The sequence below is a fragment of the Neofelis nebulosa genome, chromosome 7 (assembly GCF_028018385.1).
Source record: "Neofelis nebulosa isolate mNeoNeb1 chromosome 7, mNeoNeb1.pri, whole genome shotgun sequence".
Classification (NCBI taxonomy): domain Eukaryota; kingdom Metazoa; phylum Chordata; class Mammalia; order Carnivora; family Felidae; genus Neofelis; species Neofelis nebulosa.
In genome coordinates, this window is record NC_080788.1 from 121,900,641 (window position 1) to 121,924,251 (window position 23,611).

At 52.1% G+C, this 23,611-nt stretch overlaps 1 protein-coding gene and 1 long non-coding RNA gene across 2 annotated transcripts; one reads left to right on the plus strand and one right to left on the minus strand.

Moving 5' to 3' along the window:
• Positions 1–709: 709 nt before the first annotated feature.
• On the minus strand, positions 710–22,816 carry TGFB3 (transforming growth factor beta 3). The gene is made up of 7 exons (XM_058739748.1): positions 21,359–22,816; positions 13,562–13,725; positions 13,127–13,256; positions 7,803–7,910; positions 5,026–5,197; positions 2,778–2,931; positions 710–1,883 (listed from the first exon to the last, which is right to left on the minus strand). Exons 1-7 carry the CDS (start codon positions 21,708–21,710, stop codon positions 1,725–1,727), a joined length of 1,239 nt encoding a protein of 412 aa, XP_058595731.1. The 5' UTR covers positions 21,711–22,816; the 3' UTR covers positions 710–1,724.
• On the plus strand, positions 1,533–16,398 carry LOC131517535 (uncharacterized). Its single transcript, XR_009264635.1, has 4 exons — positions 1,533–1,636; positions 5,450–5,630; positions 15,691–15,811; positions 16,055–16,398. It is a non-coding gene; the product is annotated as an uncharacterized LOC131517535 (long non-coding RNA).
• Positions 22,817–23,611: the final 795 nt, after the last annotated feature.

Sequence of the window (23,611 nt, forward strand, 5' to 3'; positions counted from 1 at the left end):
TTTTGGGGAGCTGCTAGGTGGTTCCTCACTCATTGCAGATGGTTGCTTCAGGTGGACGTCAACGCCACAGTGGAATTCTGCATTGCTCTGGGACCTGGGACCTTGAAACAGAACTGTGGGATTGTTCTTTCCCCGCCCTCTTCCATCCCTAAATCATTGACAAGAGGCCCTCTGTCTGTAAAGGGTTTCCTGGCGAGCTTAGCCTGATAACAGAATTAGCCTCGTCTTCTTAGGCCGTTTGCCAGACAGTTTCTCTCATTCTCCACTGATGTGGCAGGTGAGATCAGATTTTCAAAAATGATGTTCTTCGTGGATAGTGAATGTACAAACCAACACACTTCCGCGTACAAGGGCTCACCCCAAGTGATTTTGGCCCACAGTTACACTTTCTGCCCATCTGAGCCACTGCCACTGCCTCTGTGTGTGTCTGAGAGCAAACTACTTCACCAGAAGGAAAGGAAGGAACACCAATGACAGTTGAGTCTTCTCCCTCCGATGGCAGAGGCAGTGCAGTTTACCGGTGTCCAGGGGACTCACACTAAGCAGTGTGCTCGAGATTCCCTGCCCCGGGCTCCCGTTCCCTCTAGTTAGTGGATATGAACAGGGAATTAAGAAAAGAGTGATTAAGGATATTCATCCAGTCAGACTTCCACCTTAGAAAAGGCTTTTTACTGTTCTAGAAACAATCTTCCAGAAGATGGAAATGATCCAAGATTCCCCAAAAATATTTATTTATACAAAGATTTTGAGAGTAATATTTGTATTTGTCTTTATACCTCAGTCTATGTGTCTGGGGCCAAGTCGTGTGGCACATTTGCTGCTTCCCCGCATGCCTCACCCGTTCTAGCACCTGCTTCCAGGAACACCAGATGAACACAGGGTCTTGGGGGATAGAGGGGAACCCATAATGCCCCAAGACTGCACAGACCATAATCCAGATACGTGCACCCTGACCTGGACGGTGTCTAGCCAGATGTCCAAGGGGAAATACGGTCGAGGAAGAAGGCGAGAGGAGGGGCCCAGAGGGCGGGCAGGAGAGCGTTCATCCCACCCTCCGCTTCTGAGTTCGGCATGTCCATACGGCCCAATCCAGTTGATGGCCCGGGAACGACATTACCTGGATTTTCTCCCTGTAATGACCCTCGGTGCTGACTGATGTCGAGAGGACCATTTGCAAAAAGCAGATTCATCCTTAATCCCAGGGAGTATGAGCTACAAATCTGGGACACTGTCTAGGTAACCTGCCTGAAGGAAAATGCTTGCCTTGTCTAAAGTGATCCAGGTTCCCTAGAGCAGATGTGGGGCAGCGATGAGCCAATCTGACCTCAGAAGCGTCTTCCAGCCTGGCCCTGTCCCGGCCGTTCTCTGCCCTTCCTCCTCCCTAGGGATTCCCAGATCCATTGCCACACCATGTGTCAGGTGCCGACTCGCCATCCCTCTTCCTCCGTCCCCACCACGTCTGTCTAGGTCACAGAAAATCTGTGTATTCTGAAGAGTTGGGCCTTCCCCTAACCAAACCCACACTTTCTTTACCACAGTGATTCTCAGAGCCAGCAAGAAGGAGAAATGTCCCAAAAGGGAACATCCGTCTCAGCCATTTGCCTGGAGCTGAAGGTTGCGGGCTCCAGGCCTCTAGGTGAGGAGTGTTGCTTTTGTGTTTCCCGAGGAGCAGGCAGTCAGGCAGTGGCGGTTCTCTTTCCTCTCTCTCTGTCGCAGGCGGGCTCTCAGCTACACTTACAGGACTTGACCACCATGTTAGAGAGCTGTTCCACCTTGGGGGTCCTCCCGACATAGTACAGGATGGTCAGGGGCTCCAAGTCCTGGGGCACACAGCAAGGTGAGGCAGAGGCTTCGGGATTCAGGGTGTTGTACAGTCCCAGCACCTGGGGAGGACACATCATTTAGAGGTTGGCAAGCCAGGCCCCGGGCCGAGAGCCCTCCGCCAGTTCTGGGGGCCGCTCCAGAGACGGGGCGAGCGGTAGACTGGCCAGCCAGGCTATTTCGGTTTGGGGGAACATCTGTACCGGTTTGAGCATTATCAGGTTAAGCTTGTAACAATTATCGGGCGACTTTGACGGGATAATGAGATTTTCTTTGCAGTTAAGAAACGCTCCTATATCGGTGTTCCTAGCTGCGACTGGCCACTTTGGTGAGAAGCAATCTCACTAAACACCGCTTTGGGCCATTCAGTAAGCGCCAGAGTGTGGGGCCCCAGACCGGATGCAGTAATCATGAGCTATCGGGAAACACGTTCCACAAATTACTGCCCTAGCTTTGATTCCCCTTGAGGGAAAGAAAGGCCGGCAGCTAGTTTCTCCCTTTCTCTTCCCACTGTTGCATATTAGCTTCTTCTGTGTGCTTTGCATTATCTTTCAAAGTAACTTTTCTGCATCCAAGAGGCTGGAATTATCAGAGTGTTTGAACGGATGGTAGAAGCCTCTTTTCCCCCACACTCCCCACTAGCTGTGTGCAGACATCTTTGACATACAGGGTGGGGTGTGACCGTTAATTTCCAGAATGGTACAAGAGCTTTAGAACAAATTTTAAAGTCTGGTGGAAACCATGGAAGAAATTTTAAAGGGCACAATGTGACGAAGTAGAGTCGGGCCAGGGTGCCAAGATCAGAACCTTCACAAAGGGATTTTACTCGCCCTGGATCATCATTCGCTCATTCCACATTCAGTCCTTCACGCATTCAGTTGAACCAGGGGCCGGGCGGCTCCGCCCCAGCGCCCCGCCTGGCATGAGCCCCGCCCGGCATGAGCCCCGCCCCGTACCGTGCTGTGGGTTGTGTCCGCACTGCGGAGGTAGGGGCAGGGGCCTGAGCAGAAGTTGGCATAGTAGCCCTTAGGTTCGTGGACCCATTTCCAGCCCAGATCTTGTCGGAAGTCAATGTAGAGAGGGCGCACACAGCAGTTCTCCTCCAAATTGCTACAACGAAAAACATTTAGAGACGATCAACCTAAAGGAAACCACCCATATAAAAGAACTTCACCAACGGCCTTCATATTTGTACCTGGAGTCCTTCCAGGTCATCCTAAGAGGTGGTCCTAATTGATGGAATCCCAGGTTCAAGTGCATTGAGCAGTATATACCATACAGGCATTTTCTTGGTCCCAAGGACACAACAGGCAGATACAGATGATGCATGAGGAAGAGAAAAAAGGCAAAAGTGGACCTGCCCCCTTTTTCACGATGGATCAAAGCAGAGCCTTAAACTGCTTCACATAGAACCAAGCACTGAATGCTCTTAGCCAGCTCAGTTTTCTTGAGGTTGGTGTCATTGTTCCCTTCCTAATGTGCACCCAACCAGACGTGAACTCTAAGCTCATGCCGCTCACATACAACCTGAGACTGCTCAGACTAAACCCAGGGGCCATCACATAAAAAATGAAGGGTATCCTTCCATTAGACTCATGATTCACCCCAAGTGCGATTATCAGGCCATTTCAATTCTGTTCCCTGCAGAAATCCATTTGGCAGTAACTCTTGCCAAGTGGGCATCTAGCCTGTTCTTCAATGTCTGCTGATACTTAAGACTTACCACTTCCAAAATCTGGCTTCTTGTGGGTTCCGAGGGTGAACCATGGCAGACACTCTTGGTTATCTATTCAGTAGCCATCCCTACCTCCCTTCTCCCTTGCCACCTCCCATCACAAGAGTCGAGAGCACCATTTTCCTGGCCTCTCTTGCAGGTAGGGGTGGTCATGTGACCCTGCAATGACCAATCAGACATAAGGAGAAGTATGCAGAGTTAGGTAAGGGCAAATTCTGGCAAAAACATTTTGATTCTTTATAAAAGTCACAGATGGGAGAGGAGAGCTTCTGGCTCTGCCTCTTCCCCCTTCTTTCTTGTCTTGAGCCTGGACAAGATACCTGGAGCTTTAGCACTCCCTGCAACCATAAACAAGAAGATGAAAAGCAAACCAACATAGTAATCGTGGCCTGCAGAGAGAGAAAGCCCGAATTCCCGATGGCATAACTAGGCAGCCAGCCCAGCGCTGAGCCTGCTGCTGTGGGCCTATTGTGAACAAGAAATCCTTTGGGGTTTAGGCCACTGTTACTTGCAGCCAAGAGCATCCATTCCTAACTGATTAAGAGCCACACAGAACAAATCTACACGCCAGCCTTCAGACAGTCGGCGCAACGTCACTGCTTCTGTTACACCTTCAAGCTCAACAGCCTGAGTTCACTCAGTTGTTCCTCGTAAGACGTGGTCGTAGATCTGAAAAATTTCCTAATTCATTCTCCCCCAGCTCCATTCAGGCATCCCCCTCTCCAGCCAGACTGACCCATGCATGCTCCTTCCTTCCTCCGCCCATATCCCTATAGGTCCAAGCCTCACTCACCCACGGAGGCTCAAATTCCACACCCTTCCGAAGCCTTTCCTGCATCCACAACTTCTTGCTCCAAATTCTTCAGGCACTCGATCTTTCAGACCTTCTCATGGATGTGGGCATTTTCTACCTTTCAGTAATTGCTGTGTGTGCTTTATCATCCCCTCCCTTATGAATGAAGAGCTAAACTAGATCAGAGAAGAAGCTCTTTCTTTTCCTCTCTTCCCAGTGGCTACATAGTCCTTCTGAGTTAGTTCATTAATTTCTCCAGCTCAAATTCCCCCGGAAAGGGGAGGCTGCCCTACTCCCCTCACCCAGGAGCATCCTTGAGCAGCTCATAGGGAACGGAGCACTTCTTTCGTGGGAAGTTTTCCACTCATCTCCCCCATGCACAAACACCCCCTACAAGTCCTTTAAAACACGAAAACTGCGGGGAGGCTTCGGCCAGGTATCTCCGATCCAAACTGTCTGAACAACACTCTCCTCATTTCCTTCACCTGGGCCCTCACAGAGCTGGGCTGTGGAGAAACAGTAGGGCTCCCAGAAAAACAAGAACACCTCTGTAAGAGGGTTTGTGAATCGCATCCAGGACCCCCGGGTTAGCACTGCTTAAGCCTAGGGACTGAGCCACAACAGGTGCACCGTAAACGTCTCAGGAGTCCCGGGTCGTGAGAGGGCCCCAGCTCACCGGAAGCAGTAGTTGGTGTCCAGGGCCCGCTTCTTCCTCTGCCCGCCCTGGCCCGGGTTGTCCAGCCGGTGCGGGGGAATCATCATGAGGATGAGGTGAGGGTTGTGGTGGTCCTTCTGCTTCTTGAGGCGCCCGAGATCCCCACGGCCATGATCATCCTCGCTGTCCACACCTGCAGAAGGGAAACAGGATGACAGTCTCCTGTCTAAGGAAGGCAGAGTGGAGGCTGTGTTCTCACCCCATCCCATCTCCGCCCCGGAGGAGGGGCAGTGCAATCTCTGCGGAAGGTGTTGGGAGAAGCACGGCTTCATGCTAACATCCAGCTGCAGGAAGGGGAGGACCGGGTGGAGGGGCTGGTCGCACAGGAACTCCCAAGACACCCGTGGTCGGATCCCCTCATGACTCCTGTGTGTAAATCTTTCAGAATGCAGACAGCCCTTCCAAGAGGCTTCCTGGTATCTCGGGGACCCATGAAGCTTCCGTAGAGAATCCCAGACACATTGCTTTGTGCTGTCGGTGTAGATTCTGAGACTTAGAATCTTGGGGTGTGAGTTTCCTCTTATCATCTGAATTGGTCAAGACCGCACAGAAGTCCTACCCATAAGGTAAGGTGTCTCCATTGAAGGTAGCTTTAATGGGAGGCAGAGGAATGAGACTGAATCATCGTTAAACTTGCACGTGCACTAGTCGCTTCACAGAGTTCTCACTATCACGCTCAGGTGAGATAATGAAGTATATGACACACAGATTAGCAAATAAACTCTCAGGCTGGGGGGACCTGCTATTTCATCTAAAAAGGAGAAGACTGAGGACTGAATTAGTCTCAACTAAAAGGAGATCCATTTTGTGACAGGCAGCTGCCAGCTGTTCATCTCCACCAAGGACAGGAACACGAGGAGCTTAATTTACACGGTGACGGAAGGGACCCTGGACCCCACAAAGGGGCACTAGGACCATAAGAATGGGAGGCCTGGATCTAAAATTCCCTTTTGTCCACATTGAGAAACCACCTCACACCGGTCAGAGTGGCTAAAATTAATGACTCAGGAAACAACAGATGCTGGCGAGGATGTGGAGAAGCGGGAACCCTCTTGCACTGTTGGTGGGAATGCAAACTGGTTGCAGCCGCTCTGGAAAACAGTGTGGAGGTTCCTCAAAAAACTGAAAATGGAACTACCCTAAGACCCAGCAATAGCACTACTAGGAATTTATCCAAAGGACACAGGAGTGCTGATCCATAGGGGCACATGGACCCCAGTGTTTATAGCAGCACTTTCAACAATAGCCAAAGTTATGGAAGGACCCAAATGTCCATCAAGTGATGAATGGATAAAGAAGATGTGGTATATCTGTACAATGGAATACTACTTGGCGACGAGAAAGAATGAAATCCTGCCATTTGCAACAACGTGGAAGGAACTGGAGGGTATTGTGCTAAGTGAAGTAAGTCAGTCAGAGAAAGACAGAGATCGAATCTTTTCACTCATATGTGGAACTTCAGAAACTTAACAGAAGACCATAGGGGAAGGGAAGGGGAGAAAGTAGTTTCAAACAGGGAGGGAGGAAAACCACAAGAGACTCTTAAATACAGAGAACAAATTGAAGGTGGATAGGGGGATGGGGGAGAGGGGAAAATGGGTGATGGGCTTTGAGGAGGGTGCTTGTTGGGATGGGCACTGGGTTGTTGTATGTAAGCGATGAATCATGGGAATCTACTCCCGAAGCCAAGAGCACTTTATGCACTGTATATTAGCCAACTTGACAATAAATTATAAAAAAAAATTTTTTTAGTAAAAAATAAAATTCCCTTTTCTGCGGCACATGGGCAGCTCAGTCGGTTAAAAGTCCAACTCTTGTTTCAGAAGCTCAGGTCATGATCTCCCGGTCATGAGATCCAACCCTGCATCAGACTCCATGCAGAGCACGGAGCCTGCTTGGGATTCTCTCTCTCCCCCTCTCTCTCTGTCCCCCCCCCTCTCAAAATAAACTGTAAAAAATAAAAAATAATAAAAGTAGGCTCTGAAATAGAGCCCATGAAGGGTAAAAGCCCAGGGCTGGGAGCCAAGAGAGGCCTGCACCTTTTCCCAGACAAGACTCTGATCTCAGGCTCTGGCTTGGTTGGTTTGACCTTGAGGAACCACCTGGCTTCAGGCAAGCCTCAATTATCCAAAATGGGACTATGAAAGGAAAAGAGAACTTCGCTGACATCCAGAGATTGTCCACAGATTGCACGCCTTAGAAACATACTGGAAGTCCACAGAAGACTCTTAACTATTTCTCTATCTCAATACAAACACCCTGAGCCCCAAAGCGATCATTCACACCCAGATGACTCCTGGGTGGGAATCAGGGTGCCTCTGTAACATCTGGAAAGTTCAGTAGTCAGATCACCACAGTTCATTTCTTTTAGGGAAGGGAAAGACAACAGCGATTTGTTGAGTGTTTGCGGTACTGGGTTTTACATTTGTTATCTCATTTAATTTGTGTGATAACCCTATGAAAGAAGCATTCTCAGCTCCATTTTACTGACTGAACTCAGAGAGGTGGACCCGTTGGCATCCATGACTATACCCCTCTTCCCAATGTAATACTGTCTTCCAGATGTTAACATCTTCTATCTATAAACTGAAAGTCACACCCGTTGTCTTTGGGGCAAAAACAGTTGGCCATCTCTGTGAGGGAGCTTGGTTGCTTCTCTTGGGGCCTGGTAGGCGTCTCCTGTTCTATCCCATCTCATCAACTGCCCCCACCCCCACTATACACATCCATTTTGTTACCTTTGAATTTGATTTCCATCACCTCATGAATGTTTTCCAAGATGTCTCCATTGGGCTGAAATGTGTGACACGGACAGTGAATGCTGATTTCCAGACCTAAGTTGGACTCTGCAAAATAAGACATGGAGTCAGTGAGAAAATTCTTTATGTGATGCGGAAGTGTGCCCATCACCGTGCCTGTGGGCCAGGGCTCTGCTCCCACAGGCAGTCACGGGAGCTGAGTAATACCGAGGGTCCCCGAGGACAGAAAGTGCTGCGAAAGCTACAGTGGACCTCCACACATGCGTTGCCACACTGCACGTGTTTCTGTTATGACAGGAACAACCAAATAAAGGCATAAAGGGAAATTAATGGGAAGGAGAATTTTCAAGGTCATCTATTTTCAAAGGATGGTAGTGGGAAAAACTGTCACCCACCTCCTTGCGGGGGGGGGAAGAATGAGGACATAAGAGGAAGAAAAACAGCCATCACACCCCCTAGGTGTTTGTTGCAAGAGGGGATATTCGAGCCAACCTACTGAGGAAAGATAAAGTAAGAGGCAGGGGGACTAGGAGAGGCCAGGGAAAGAGGCTCGCTGAAGAACTTTAGAGCAGAGAGGCAGTGATTCAAAAGGCCACAAAGTCCACCAGACGGGAGGAAGATGGGACAGTCTGGGCCATAGGATTAAGTCAGGAAGCAACGCTAGAGGCAAGGTCACCTGCACACAAGCAGCGGTATCAGTCTAGGTAGAAGACGCCAGCCTTTCTACCAGGGCCATGATTGTGGGTGTAAATGGACTGGTAGATTCCAGAGGAGATAAGATGAAAATCACAGTTACCCTTGGCCATATTTTCCTGAAGGGATAAGGACATAATTGGGTCAAAGTTACTTGGAAGTTTCTTCTCTGGGAATCCTTGTTCGCTTAACAGCGAAGCTGGAGATGTGGATGGCTCGCTGAGGGAAAACGAACAGCTCAGGAAGACAATTGTGAAATCAGAGCACAGGCCACAGAAGATGGCCAATGGCCAAGGCCAACGGCCCAGATGATATGAGCTCAGAGAGAACCAGCAGGAGGAAATCTGGAGGTGCCAGGGTTTGTGGACTGAAACTCGGTGTAAGACTACCAGCTGTAGCCCTTACTCCTATTAGTTGTGGGATCGAGGTGTTTTGGTTACTAAAATTGGGGAATCAAGGAAATTAGTAAAAGGGGTTGGGTAAAGTGGAGGGGGAAAAAAAAGGAAGAATAAAAAGAGTTCAAAACATTTGAACTGGATCCAGGAATTCTGTGCAGGGAAACCAGGAAGGATCGGTGTCATATCAGTTCTGCAGGGTAAGACTCAACTAGGGAAGTTCTGTTAACCCGGAGACAGCAGCAAGCTGTGGTGTAGGAAAGGTCATGAGGAATGGACCCTTCTGCATTCAGGGGCAGCATCTCAGCAAGCTGATTGATTTACTGCATCCCGAGCTGTAGGGGGGCAGCAGTTCTGTGTGAGCATCCAGCCTTGGGACCGACCTGTGGTCTTCCCGATATCTGGTGTCATCAGGGAAAACCCCAGAGCCCAAACCAGCTCAGCACCCTTCTCATGCACAGAATGGCCCAAGTTCAGAGGTTCTGGTCACTGTTAGGCAGGCCTGGATCCCTTTTTCCATAAACTCCAGAACCCAGTCTCATCTGTCCTGCTCCAAGCCAGGGCAGCCTCTAGGACATACTGACCCTTGCTGAGCTTGAAGACTTCTATTCCAGAAGGTTAGCTCTGGTGGGGAGGGATGGGACTAATATAACAAGGAAGCTGAGGCCCAGCCAGAGAACAGGGAGTGAACAGAGACGGAGCCGTAGCTGTGTTTTCTTCCTGGTTTAAGGCCATTGAGGGAAGGAGCCAGGGAGGTTGAAATGGGCTACAGAGTGTATTTCCTAGTACTCAGAAGGGGCCAAGGCCAAGAGAGACCTGGAGTGGATGAGTTCTGTGATTCTGTGAATTAGAAAGTCAAGGTGCAGACAGATGTGTGGGGATAGCTAGGTCTTAGTATCAGAGATGGTGGCCTGGCTTGGCCAACAGGCTCTGTCTGTGTAGAAAACTCACCGTGATGATAACAATTACCAACATTTGTTGGGCATTCTGTGTCAAACGCCGCTTTAAGACTTTACATGCATTAATTCATTCAATCTTTAAAATAATCCTACAAAGTAGAGACTACTACTACCCCCCATTACATAGATGAGGACCCTGAGGCTTAGAGAAATTAAATGGCTTGCCCAAGATGCCCAAGCAGTAAGCAGTAGAGCCAAGATGCCATCACCTGATGCTGGAACCATCCTAATTGTTTGAGACAAGGAGGGATAAAAAGTGGGGCAATAGAGACTACCAAAGGAAGATGCCTGTGTTTTTCCAGCATCCGCCCCCCACCTGCCCCCATCCTAAGCTATGAGGCTGGCTGTGCTCCCCAACAGGGCTGCTAGGGGATGCCTGACTCTGCACCTGGAGAAACTGCAGACCTTGTAGAGCAATAAATAGCCCAAGAGTCTGAGGACCCAGGCCCCTAACTCTGGATAGGGCTCCAGCCGGCTCCGGGACCTAGAAGGCAGCCTGGGCACCTAGCGCACGGTAGGCTCTTGGATGTTTGCTGAGTGAATACAAGACCCTATATGTGACTCGGCTTCCTCATCAGTCCGCACCACCAGTTGTTCCATTTGGAGTCCATCTGCTGCCTTGTTTGGGGCCACGAACTCTGAAAAGACTCCTGAGCTCTGCATAAGTAAAGGTCTGTGTGTGATTCCCCTGTACGAGGGGCGGGAAGCATCTGCCTAAGTGGGAACTGAAGGTTCCAATGAAGGCCTAACCTCAGAATTGGCAGCAGTGGGGATGGTGGGTGGGGGACCCACAGGTTTTATTACGAAATTATCTTTTTGATGTCTCAAGGAGGATGGAAATCATTCTCCGCGCAAACTTCTCATTGAGCTCTGCAGCTGGGAAAATAAGAACTCCTTCAAGTGCCCAGGGCTTCAAAGAAATCCAGGTGGAGCTGATCAAAATCAGACAGGGAAGCTAAGAGATTAATTTCCCCGGCCTCTCCTTTCTGCAGCCATGTCAGGCTCTAGGTGGAGTGCCGTCTGAGTCAGAATTCCCAACTGTGCTGCCCAGGGCAGATCCCTGTCCCGTGGGTGCTCCTAGGCTTCTGGCTTTGTGCTCAGTAGGAGAGATAGGATGGAGCTCCCAGGTACCCCTGGGGGTGAGGCAGGACCTCCAGCCCGCGATCAGCCAGCTCAGCCATCAGGTGATGCCCCTTCGATGAGGACCTATAAATTCGGACGCCTACAGAGCCCAGGCAGGTGACATAAGTGAGCGGAGCTAGCCAGCGTATCATGCTTAATGGGGACTGCCGGCCTCACTCTGGCGGGTGACGGTGGGGACCGGGAGGGCCTACAGGGGTGTGAAGAATGTGTGCCCCACCTCAAGAGGTGGCCACTACTCCTCTCCCATGGATCATTACCAGGAAATCTTCCCACTTTTCTAGAAAATCCAGAAGTCCAGGTTTTATGTGAAATCTCCTGACTTAAAAAACAAAACAAAACAAAACAAAACTGCGGGCCATTATTTAATTTAGGGCATTAACCCCTGGTTTCCCAAAACATCAAGTACAGGGAAGGACCCACCAGCTCCAGGGACGCTGGACATCAGGACGTGGATGGACTGTGCCTCTGTGGCAGTGACGATGGAAGAAAACTCTTGGCAAGAGGGGGAGAAGGAACAGACGAGCCCGCCGTAGGCACCTGCTCCCCACTGAGCATCATCCAGACAGTACCACCAGGTAAAGAAGGGGAGAAACAGCACAGCGTGATGTTACGAGGCACCACGACTGCCAGTCAGGACACTCTGGTTCTGATCCAGGCTGGATAACCCTGGTCAAGTCACTTAACCTCTCTGGGCCCCAGTGTCCTCGTCTGACCTAATGAAAACTCACTCTTGTGTAACAGGCTGAAAGCCATGAGGTTCTCTCAAATACATTGTATCCTTAACACAGCCCATGAGGCATGCAGGGAAGGGACCAGTACCTGATTTTCCAGGTGAGGGAACACAGCAAGTGGGTGAGAAATTTGGGATGGGTGAAGTTTGATACGGTGATGGGACAGCTCTCCTTGGATGACTACCACGCTTTTCAAGCTTAGTTGGCCCCAGCAGAACCTGCCCCCGTATCTGCTCTTCTCCCCGCCTTCCCCGTGTCAGTAAGTGTTAGCCACCCGGGGGGGTTCCGTCCACAATCAGAGAAGGCGTTCTACTGTCTTCACACCCCATGCCTCACCAGCCCGCCCAAAATATACGACAAATCTGTATCCTCTCCACGCCCACGGCCACCACCCTAGCCAAAGCCCCTTTTGCCCTCATCCGGGCTGCTGCAGGGGCCCCTACATGGTCGTTTTGTTTATTATTTTTGAGAGAGCATGCGCGGAGGGGAGGGGCAGAGAGAGGGAGACAGAGGATCTGAAGCAGGCTCTGCGCTGACAGCAGCGAGCCTGATGCGGGGCTCAAACTCACGAACCGTGAGATCACGACCTGAGCCGAAGTCAGCCGCTTAACTGACCGAGCCACCCAGGCATCCCCCAAACTGGTTTTCCTACTCCTTCCTTTGACTTCATGGCAACCAGAGGGACCTTTTAAAGATGGAAAAGATATAAAATCACCTCAGTCCACATCCCAGCCCTGCTTGGAATACTCCAGGGCTTCTCACCACACGTGGAATGAGTCCTAAAACCTGACCATGGCCTCACAGGTCCCAAATTAAATGGCTCCGGCGACCTCTGGCCCCCCAGCTCACTCCGTTCCAGCCACATCGGTCCGTGTGCTGCCAGAACAAACCAAGCCTGCTCCTGCTCGGGGGCCTGGGCCTCACTACCTCCTTCGCCCAGCATATCCCTATTGAAACCTTTTCATCACTCAGGCCTCGGTGCACACACTCCTTGTCACAGAGACCCTCCCTGAGCATCTCATGTCAGACTGCGCCCTGTCATCACCACAGTGCCCTCTATGTTTCATGGCACTCATCACTGAGATTCCTATTCATCGATATGTTGCCTTGTGTAGTGTGTGTCTCTCTCACGAGGAAAGAAGTCCGATGGGATAGGGACCTCACCGGCCTTGTTCCCGGCTGCATCCGCAGTAAGCCATACTTAATTTTCTTCGTAAGTATCGGTTGCGTGAACAGATGAAGAACACAGCGAATCAATGGCAGAGCTAGCATTCGAACCCAGATCTGCGACTCTTCTGGTTTTGTCCCCTTCCTTCTGTTTCGGAAATGACCAAGGGACCTGAGGGATCCTTCCCAAATGCTCAGGCTAAGAGTCAACCTACCTCTTCGCAAGAGCCATTCCCGCACGGTGTCAGTGACGTCGAAAGACAGCCATTCGGCGGTGCCCCGTGTGGGCAGATTTTTGCCACCGATATAGCGCTGTTTGGCGATGTGCTCATCGGGCCGGAGTATCTAGAGGGCGGAGAAAGGAGTAAGCGGCCCAGGCCGGGACAAGGACGGCAGCACATGTCACAATGCAGAGGGGCACGTGAGGGGAGCAACAGGAAACTGAAAATTCCTGAACGCTCCTTCAAACGCTTAGCTAATGCTTAATCCTCTCAGCGACAGACGCATGTACAGAAAGCAAGACTCCAAGAAGGTAGGATTCACACCCAGGCCTTCTGAACTGCGCACAGAGCAGAGGCCTGCAGGGGCAGGGGAGCCGGCTTTCCCCATCTGTCCCTGTCCGTGTGGCTTCTGTTCTGGGAGGGACTCACCTGGAAGAGCTCGATCCTCTGCTCACTGCGCTTAGAGCTGGGGTTGGGCACCCGCAAGACCCAGAATTCCGCTCGGAACAGGTTGGTTCCATTTTTCTCCACTGAGGACACGTTGAAGCGGAAGACCTTGGAGGTGATCCCTTTGGGGCAGACAGCCAGCTCATCTAGGAGATCAAGCAAGCAGGAGAGGTGCAGTAAGTGTGTGAGTGAGACCCCGCAGGAGCAGTGTGCGGCCCACAGACACCCGCCAGATGGCCAGGGTCCCACCCATGACCTCCCTAGAGGCGTGAGGCCCCAGGCCTGAAGGCGGAGATGGGAGGAAGATCTTGGTGAAGGCCCCAGTCAGGAGCAAGGAGCCCCGGGAGTCCCGGGACCGGCACTAATGACTGGCCGGTCAAAGGCAATCGCCACTCCTCCCACGGCCTCGACATCCCAACTGTGGCAGGCTCTCCAGCCTGCTTTGCTACTCTTTTAGAAAACACACGTCTTCAAAAGATCTCAGCAAACCCCCTGGCGGTTTAACCATCTCACAGCTACCTGCCCCATGCATGTGTTCGTTCCTTTGGGCGTTCATTCATGTATTAATCGTGCACTGAGCACATACTATGTGCCAAGCGCAACGCTGACACTGGGAAGCAAAAATGAACAGACGTGCCCCTGCCTTCAAGGAGAGTCATGTCGGGGTAGGGGGGAGGATCTTAATACAAGGGCCCACATAATGGGACGAGCGGAAAAGTGTTGAGGGCCTTTGGAGAAGCCCAGGAGTTGGGAGGGACCAGAGTAGGGAGACAGCAGGGAGCACCTGATGGAAGAGGTACCATGTGATCTGGGTCCTGCAGGAGGAAAGGGTTTGAGGATGGAGAGGAAGGGATTTTCCATGGAAGGACTGCTGGAAACAAAGCAGGGACAGGAGGAGATGTGAGTGAGAGGAAGCAGCCAGGGGAGGGCCCGCGAGACAAGGTCAGCACAGCAGGCTGGGGAGGCTGAAGTATCAGCCCGAGAGGCTGCATTTTATCGCGTTAGCAGTAGGGAGCCATGGAAGGTGTTAGAAGAGCAGTGCAGTGACTTAATTAACACTGTGTTTTAGACCCAATGAGGCAGCATCGGTATGGCAAAGAGCCCACATCTCAAGTCTGGCAGACCCACAGATGTTTCTTCAGACAGAGCTGGGCCATCCCCACTGACTCCTTTCTAAGGATTTCTGACTTTGACAGCACGTGCTCTGTCAGCCTCTGTCACCGTGCTGGCCTCTCCGTCCCTGTCCAGAAGACACGAGGCAGCAGATGCTCTTTCCCCACACCTCGGAGCCAGATGAAGAGAAGAGAAAGATCCTGTCTCTTCTCCTGCACGCTTTACAACCTCAAGGTCGGAGCAGCATTAACACCCAGAGAAAAACTTTCTACCCAAACGGTAATAATAGCCAGAACATGAAATTCAAGCTCATAGACCCAGATTCCACACATAATGGACATGGCTGGAATGAGCTCATAATCACCCCGAGGGGTGGTGTAGGAAGTCACGGACAAGGCGGGAAGGATCAGAGGCTTGGAAACAAGCAAATGCGCTACTGATCTTGAGGAAAGGATGAGCGAGTGTTTCTGGAAATTGCCATCTGGTGGGCCTGACACTGGTTCTTAGAAAATTAATGGAACAGATGTTAGGAAAACAAATGTGTGAATGCCGGCTAATGAAGCCCTGCTTAATAACTGGCTTCGAGAGAACAAATATTGCCAACTATTCCCTAAATTATTGCAGATAGAACCAGAAAGAGGCACCAGCGTGAGCAGTTTAATTTTTAAGTTTGCCCGTTTGAAACCCTCTGGACCTGGGTAGGTTCCTCAGACTGGCCACCCTCTCAAGTACTCGCACGCTTGGTTCCTGAAGGACCTGTCATCAGTGTGGCTTCAGTTATAATAGCACCTCCAGCGGCTGCTGAAAGGGGGCATAAAGCGTATGTCCACACGACGTGCACACTGCTGTGGAAAAGAAGATGGAACAGAAGACGGCCCATGCCAGTGAGGAGAGTCAAAGGGGGGTCAAGACAGCAGGAAGCCAGGACACGCGGGCAGCGATGAGCTAAGAGGGTCTTTAGCACACCCTTGTAACCATCCCTCCTTTGCTTCTTCCAGCCCATCAATCAGATATCTGTTCCCTACAACGGACTCCTCCTGGTGGGAACTTCAAGGAGATTTCGAGAAGGAGGTGGAAGGGTCATTTTTTATTACTGGGATCTACAGGTTTCTAGCAGAAGTAGAACGGACGCTGGGGCGGGCGGCGGGGGAGGGGGGGGTTCCTTGGTTGACACAAGGAAATTGACCCTATCAGTAAAGCTCAGACAGAATCGTTGGTGATTACAAAAGAACTGCCTAGGAGAGAAAAGAAAACGTAAATATAATCTTGGCAATTAAACCCACTGAAGAATGATGCTGTTTTAAGTAATTTGTGGAATGAGACTGTAAATCAACTGTGATAACACCACCTTACATTGCACAGAGCTCTTATTAACTCATCTGACCCTCGAACAATCCTCGAGGAGAACGAGAAGTCAAATTGGCCATGTTACAAATGAGAGCGGCGCCTGGGTGGCTCAGTCGGTGGAGAGCCTGACCTCGGTTCGGGTCACGATCTCATGTTCATGAGTTCGAGCCCCACGTCGGGCTCCCTGCTGTCAGAGCAGAGCCCGCTTTGGATCCTCCTGTCTCCCTCTCTCTTTCAAATCAAATTTTTAAAATTGCAAATGAGAAAATTGAGTGTTAGGAAATTTAGCGGGTAGCACAGGTGGCATTTGAACCCAGGTCTTTGGACCATACCTCTTTTATTGAAGTGGGGAATCTGGAAGTTGGGGGGCCCAGAGAGATCTAGTGGAGGCACAGTTTCACCAACAAAATGAAGGCTTCCCTGAAGTGGGCCCAGAGTGCCAACTTAGGCCTAAGCAACAGCCAAGCCCCGCTCAGTTCTGTGGGTAAGCCGTGCTTCTGCAGGATGCTGGTATTATTGGGAGCTGGACTAGAGGATCCACCTTTCAAATTACAGTATGACCAACTTTTTCCACTGCGCGAGAAATACATATATTGGTGGAGGCCCTTTCCCCCCCTTTTTTCCTATGAGGAGAGAAAAATAAGCAAAGAATATTCATGTAGAGTTTTCACACAAAAACGTGGAAACAGCTGACCGTGTTTCGACCATGCCTTTTAAAATGTTTTCAGACACCGGGGCTCCTAGATGTGCCTTTGCTTATATACATCATTTCTGCATGTAAAACCCTGCGGGTTCCAATGACAGCATGCATATTTCAGTGTGGCCAAGCTTCTTCTGGCTACACGTTAGGATCACCTGGAGAGCCTTGAAAATACACGATGTCTGGTCCCACTCGCCAGAGATGCTGACATGCTGACTACCTTGGAGTGGGTGGGTCCAGAGTTGTTTTCCTTTTCTTTTTTCTTTTCTTTTCTTTTCTTTTTTCTTTTCTTTTCTTTTCTTTTCTTTTTTCTTTTTTTTCTTTTCTTTTCCTTTCTTTCTCTTTTTTTCTTTCTTCCTTCCTTCCTTCCTTCCTTCCTTTCTTTCTTTCTTTCTTTCTTTCTTTCTTTCTTTCTTTCTTTCTTTCTTTCTTTTTTTTCTTAAAGATCTCCAGATGATTCTGATGTGTAGCCAGAGTTGAGGGCCACAGTTTATAGTGCTCTGCAAAGGGTACCATGGCTTCCAGATGTTCTAGAAGTATGAGAAACCACACTCCAATGATTTCACCATTAAACGGGTTAACCTTTAAACGTATTAGACATGCAGTTGGACTAATGCATCATTTGAAAAATTTTTGAATCAGAAGCCCATCAACATGTTAAGCCCATGTTACAAGTTGGGAAATTTCACAAAAAGATCCAGATTTTCTGCTCTTCTGGGTTAACGGCAAGGTCGAGGCAAGCTGGACCCACATTCCTAAATGCAGGAATCAGCAGGGACTGAGCAGCGGGTACCCTCTTTTAACAGGGCGTGGGCGCTTCCAGCTCCCCCCGCCCCATCAGCCTCTTGCACACCCTATTCTCTCCTCGACCCTGAGGCCAAGTGTCCTGGGTCCGCCGTCATGGTGTTGGCTTTTCTTCCAGATCCTTCGTATTAGCTGGGCACTTGTGTTTTCAGCTCCTTAAGGAGAGGTTTTGCCCTACAGTTCACTGAGTCTTAAGCCTCAGTGAGCTTAAGGATCAATACAGATTGCTTTTCGGAAATACAGATTCCCCAGGACCCCACGCCCAGCTTCTGATTCTGTAAGGGTGGGCTTGGGCCTGGGAATCCACATTTTTTACATTTACCTAGCCCTTCTAGGAGAAACACTGACCCAGCGTGCAGAGGGCACTGGCCCTTAACACAAATGAGTTCTTGTGATACAAAATATCTTTTAATTTTCAGAATGAAAAATCCAAATCCAAAAGTAGCATCCAGGAAAGAAAGGCTAAAATATCAAGTTTTCTCTTTGCTCAGGAACTCCGGGTTTGCCGGCTGTCTAAGAGCCACTGCTGGATGAAAACAAGGGTCTCCCGCCAGACACAGATAATTACAAGCCAGAAGTTAAAACAACACCTACACTGGTGATATCTTGATAACAAGGATGACAAAGGAATGGAAAAGCCTGTGTCTTTCCCCACCACGTGGGGCAGAGACAGCCTCCACAGAGCCAACTCCTGGTGAATTATAAAAGGATTTCCAGAGTCTTGCCTTCACTGCTGAGGCTGTTGAATCATCCCAGATGTATGCATAAAATTGCTTCAGCTGCGAGAGAGCTTAGAGATGATCTCTGACTTTACAGATGAGAAAACTGAGGCTCGGAGAGGTGACCTGACTAATGCCATCTGGTGTGGTTGCTTAACCAGCTTGAGGCTCTTCGTTAAAGAACGCCCTTCCGTTGAATCTGGGAGAACGTCTGTGACGATATCAATCTCCTGGCAATAACGATAGGCAGAGCTAAGAAAGAACACACCCAATGGTCCCTGTGCGGTCTGCCACCAGGGTTACAAATAGCTCCTACCCGCTCCTGCTTGGTCCGATAGGTGATTTGCTCATGTTGTAAATCAAAGTGCTATTGGAGCCTTGAGGTTAAAGGTGGGGCTTAAAATGTTTATTTTACACACTTGGGTTAGTGCCTAACAGCATGCATTCTGCAGGCAGAACAACGTCTAGGTTAGAGCCCCTGCTCTTTGAGGCACATTACTTAACTGATGCACGTTTCTGTGTCCTCATCCGTAAGGCAGAGAATCGGGGTTCCTCTCTGACAGGGCAGAGCCAGAAGATGGGCCCTCTCCTCTGTGCTCACCGTGGTGCCCTTTCTCCTGCACATGGGAAACGATTCCTTGCCATACTTTGCTCTCCAGGCTCCCCTATGTCCTTACGCCAGCTCCTGCTGTCACTTCCCTCTAAGTGCCCCTCCACTGGGTACAGGAGCAGGCTGGGAATGATGAAACGTGGAAGCGAATGCGATCTCATCACTTCCCCCCAGAAGCTCTGGCACCCAGACCCTGCTAGGGTCCCGCCACGGACCCAGTGCCACTCTAGGACACAGCCCTCGTGAGCTCAGGACGGGCTTCCCTCACCCCAAGCCTCTGAGGATGGCCTTCTGCTTCTTCTCAGCATCTGCCCCGCTGCCTCCTTTATAATTAGTGTGCCTTCTGCGCCTGCCTCTCTGGGGCTGGCTCGGCACCTGACCAGCTGCAGGGCGGGCCCAAGCCGCGTCTGCTCAGCCTCTGTGTCACCTCCAACAGCTGCAGAGAGTCTGGGCCTGCTTCCTGTTTGCACCTGCAAGCCTCCACGGCATCGCCCGTGTCCCGCTGTGCCCTGGCCCCTCCACAATATCCCAAATAGTATCTTGCTCCCTGTGCCGGGCTTGCTCCCAGCCTGACCAGGCTCTGTGGCCCGAGGGTCGCCCCTACCTGCTAGGGTTCTGCTGCTGCAGGCCGAGCTGCCCAGCGTCCGTGGGCCCTTGCCCTGGTTCTCCCCAAGACTGCTCGCTACCTGTGTCCTGAGTCTCTGTACAAAATCCACATCCACTGGCACCCATATGCCCTCGCATGCATCTGGCCCATTCATTCTCGGCTCTGGATTCCAGGCTGGATGCGCCCTTGTGACTCAGAATCCCTCCTCCCTGGGACTCCACCTCCTGACCCGGATCGTAAGGTCCGAGCCCTTCTCTCTCACCCTGGGCTCTCTTCAGACCTCTCCTGCAGGCCTCAGTTTTCCACCCTCGTGGCCACTATCTCCGGACTTGGTGGTTGCCCAGGGGGTTGGGGGTTCAGCCATCCAGGTGCTGGTGCCTCTGGGAACCGTGGGCCCCTGGCAGAGGCTGAGCCAGACCCACGGGAGGACCCTGGGCAGGATGCACTAGCCCTGCCTCTTACTTCGGCTTCCGCCCCGCACGGTAGCCACATCCTAAGGCAAGGCGCTCCAGGCGGCCACAAGAAACGGGAGCGGGAACCCCTCGCCAGTAACCACAGGCTCCTGGACCTGGCATGGGCCGGCTCCCAGTAGGGCCTTTTGCACCTTCAGCTGGAGCTGCTCCACCCACCAGCCACCTACTCCTCGTCCTCCTCTGCAGCCAGGTTCCTTTCAACTTCCCAAGTTCCCCCACTGACCCCCCTCACCCTGCCTGCTCCCTCCCACTCCCACTCCCCACTGCCAGGTGGGCCTGGAAGAGGTAGTCCGGGTGGTGAGGACACCTGCTGGTAGGAAAAGCAAACAGAGCTACTCCCAGGGTCCCTGGCCCAGCGCGGCTCACATTCCTCCTTCTCGGGCTGTCAGTTTCTCAACATCTGCCAAATCTCTCTCTCTTGTATTGAGGTTTTTTAAAGGTCCGTTCAGTAAACACACATGACTTCCACACGTGTACAAACACACACACGCAGACGTCTCACCCAGAAGCCTCCCAGCCTCTCAGCACAGACGGGAGCCTCCTGGGAGGACACACTCCCAGACATATGTCCTCTCTGCACCCACGGCCACACCTCCCACCCACTCTTCCCGTGACACGCAGACACAAAAGGGCGGCCAGCAATCATGTACACGTCCAGAGCCACAACCCTGCTCTCCCCGTGTCCACAGGCCTGGAAGACGCCCATTTTGAGCACATGAATCTGTCTACTGTACAAAGCCAGACTACACATCACCCTGAAGCACTTGTACGTGTGAACGTAGGTGCGTGCCTTTCAACCACGCTCACAGCTCACGTGGGTCATGTGTGTGGCATAGACCGAAGGGCCTAGACAGCAAGCAGCTGGATCTTGCCTGGGCTTCAAAAAGCCTGACAGACATTAATCTAGGGCAAGCGTACCCTTCTTCCCAAGGACTGGAAAAACTAAACCAAAGACGCGTCACAATGAGTGGCGAAAACAAGGGAGAAGACCGAGGTCTCCAGACTCAGGGAGCTATAAGGGCTTTCAAGAGACCCAGCCCTGTCCCTCTATGGCATCCGTATGCTCGCAGTCGCCTATCCCATCACATGGGCCAGAGCACAGATGTGAACAGGACGGCACGGTGTAATTCCAAAGTAAAATCAGTCGAGGATGTGATGTGAGTTCAGCAAGCCACTCAACTCCAGGGCGCCTGGCCTCCCAGAAGCCCCCGGCTCTTCCCACAATGGCCCGGTCTCCCTCCCCAGCCACCCACCCGGCCCCAACTGTGCATCACGCCTCCTGAGCCTTGGTGTGGGTGATCCCGGGGCACCCTGCTGTGAGGCCCCCCGCTAGGCCCCCCCCCAGGAACTCCCCACTCCTGCTCAGACCCTCTAGAGCAGACACCCCAGCGAGAACGTGGACTTACTGTGCTCCGCCAGCCCCTGGATCATGTCGAATTTATGGATTTCTTTGGCATAGTACTCCGACTCGGTGTTTTCCTGAGTGCAGCTGTCCTCCCTCTCCCCCTGCATCTCCTCCAGCAGCTCCCGGGTGCTGTTGTAAAGGGCCAGGACCTGGTAGGGGACGTGGGTCATCACCGATGGCTCGGGGGGACTGGTGAGCCTGAGCTTGCTCAAGATCTGTCCCCTAATGGCTTCCACCCTCTTCTTCTTGATGTGGCCAAAGTCCAAGGTGGTGCAAGTGGACAGAGAGAGGCTGACCGTGGCAAAGTTCAGCAGGGCCAGGACCACCAGAGCCCTGTGCAAGTGCATCTTCATGCGCAAGCTGGGGAGAGAGGCCGGGGGGGCTGCGAGGCCTGGCGAGGAGGAGACCCCAGCAGTCGTGCAGAAGGAGGGAGGAAAACCAGGCGGCCTCCCTAGATCCCGAAGACTGAGGCTTGGCAAGAAGGTGCATGAACTCACTGCACTGCGAGAGCTTCAGGACTTCCAGGAAGCGCTGGCAACCCTGAGCGCGAAGAAGCCGACTGTGTGCCTTGTAGCTCTGGGTTTCTTCTCCATGTGTCTAAACAGGTTCTGCTGGGCTCTGACTCCCAGCAGGCCAGGTGGAGGGCAAGCAGAGGGCTGGGAGGGGTGGCGAGGCAGCTGGGAGTGGGAAGGGAGCTGGAGTTTTTCCTTAGGTAAAAATAAATAGAGCGGATATCTGATATTGCCAAATGCCGCTTGGCGATGGGGAGAAAGTGGGTATTTTAAAGAAGGAGCAGAAGGACCGTGGCTGGGTCCCAAAATCAAAATCCTTGCCTTGCCCTGAAGGAGGGTAAGAAAAGAGAATGGAAAAGAAAAGGAAAAAAAAAAACTGTTAAAAAAAAAAAAAAGTCAGATCACCAGTGAGTAGGTGGGGAGAGGCAGGGCTGGGCCGCGCTGGCCCAGCTCAAGGTGGGGGCAGCCCGACACACTTGTCTCTCGGGCACACCATTCATGCTTTCTCTTTTGTTTACACTTCCTCGGGGGCTTTCTAAATGACTTTGTTCACGCTGCCTCTCCTCTTCATTGGCTGGGAAGTGGGGGTATGTGCAATTGGAAGGCAGGGAGAACAGGCCCCAGGAACAATAATCCACTTGGACGCCCAGGGTCACCAGCACCTCGGCTTGTCTTCTCCCTCGGCCATTGCTTCTGTTCCCTGCTTCTCTTTAAAAAATAAAAAGGCAAAGAAAGAGAAAATAGAAGCCAGTTCACTGCACGCCTGCTCCGGAAAGCTGTTATTCCTTCTTTCTCAGGCTTCTTCCCCTATCTCTCCCCTCGCTTGCTCATTCCCTTGGCCTTGGCTTTCTGCTTCCCTCCCTTCCTCTCCCTGCTGCTTCTCCCTCTCCTTCTCCCTCTCTCTCTCTCCCTCTCCCTCGCTCCCTCTCGCTCCTCTCCCTCTCCCTCTCTCACACACACATGCACACACACTGCTTTCTCTATTTCTCTCTGCTGAAATTTTATACCTCCCTCCCATGACGTCTCTGGCCCGGGTGGGGGAGGGAGGGACCAGCGCACGCAGCCTCTTTTGCAGCACGATTTTAATGTTTTAAACAGGCACAGGAAAAGCCGAGCCCATTTGAAAAATACTTTGCGAGTCCTCTCGCTCGACGTGGTAACTGAACTTTTTTTCCCCTCTTGGAGTCACTCCTGCTACACGTTGACTGTTTTTCTGGAAAGTTACTCCGACGAATCCCTTCCCTCCTTCTCCCCCAGCTCCTTCGCCCTCTCGCCAGCTGTCAGTCCGTCCTCTCGCCTCGGGGCCCGTCTCTCGCTCCGGCCCGGGCCCCCCGGCCCCCGGGCCCCCGGGCCGCCCCCGCGCCCGGCGGGACAAGGGGTAGGGGCAGGGACTGGGGCAGGGGCGCGCGCGGGGCCCGCTCTGGGGCGGCCGTGCCCACCCTCCGGGGTGGGGGGCGACGCCCGGCCGGGGAGCGGGGTTGGAGGTGGGCTCAGCTCCGCGGCGATCCTGGCCCCGATTCTTCACTGACAAGCCTGGAGTCGGGCGGCGGGCTGAAGCTTGGAGATGCTCCAGGGCCATTGAAAATGGTGGCGTTTTCCGGCAGATCGAGGGTGCCCTCTGGCGAGGCGAGGCCGCCAGTGAAGGAGCGCGGCGGGCCGGGGCCCGGAGGGCGGGCAGGGCGGGGGCGGGGGCGGGGGGGGGGAAGGGACTGGAGGGGGGGGGCTGGAGAAAAGGGGCCGCG

Coding starts and splice junctions, on each gene's coding strand:
- TGFB3 (XM_058739748.1), bottom strand. CDS start 21,710: ATGAAGATGCACTTGCACAGGGCTCTGGTGGTCCTGGCCCTGCTGAAC. Junction 13,726..21,358: donor CCAGGGGCTGGCGGAGCACA/GTAAGTCCACGT, acceptor TTGATCTCCTAG/ATGAGCTGGCTGTCTGCCCC. Junction 1,884..2,777: donor CGGACACAACCCACAGCACG/GTACGGGGCGGG, acceptor TGTCCTCCCCAG/GTGCTGGGACTGTACAACAC.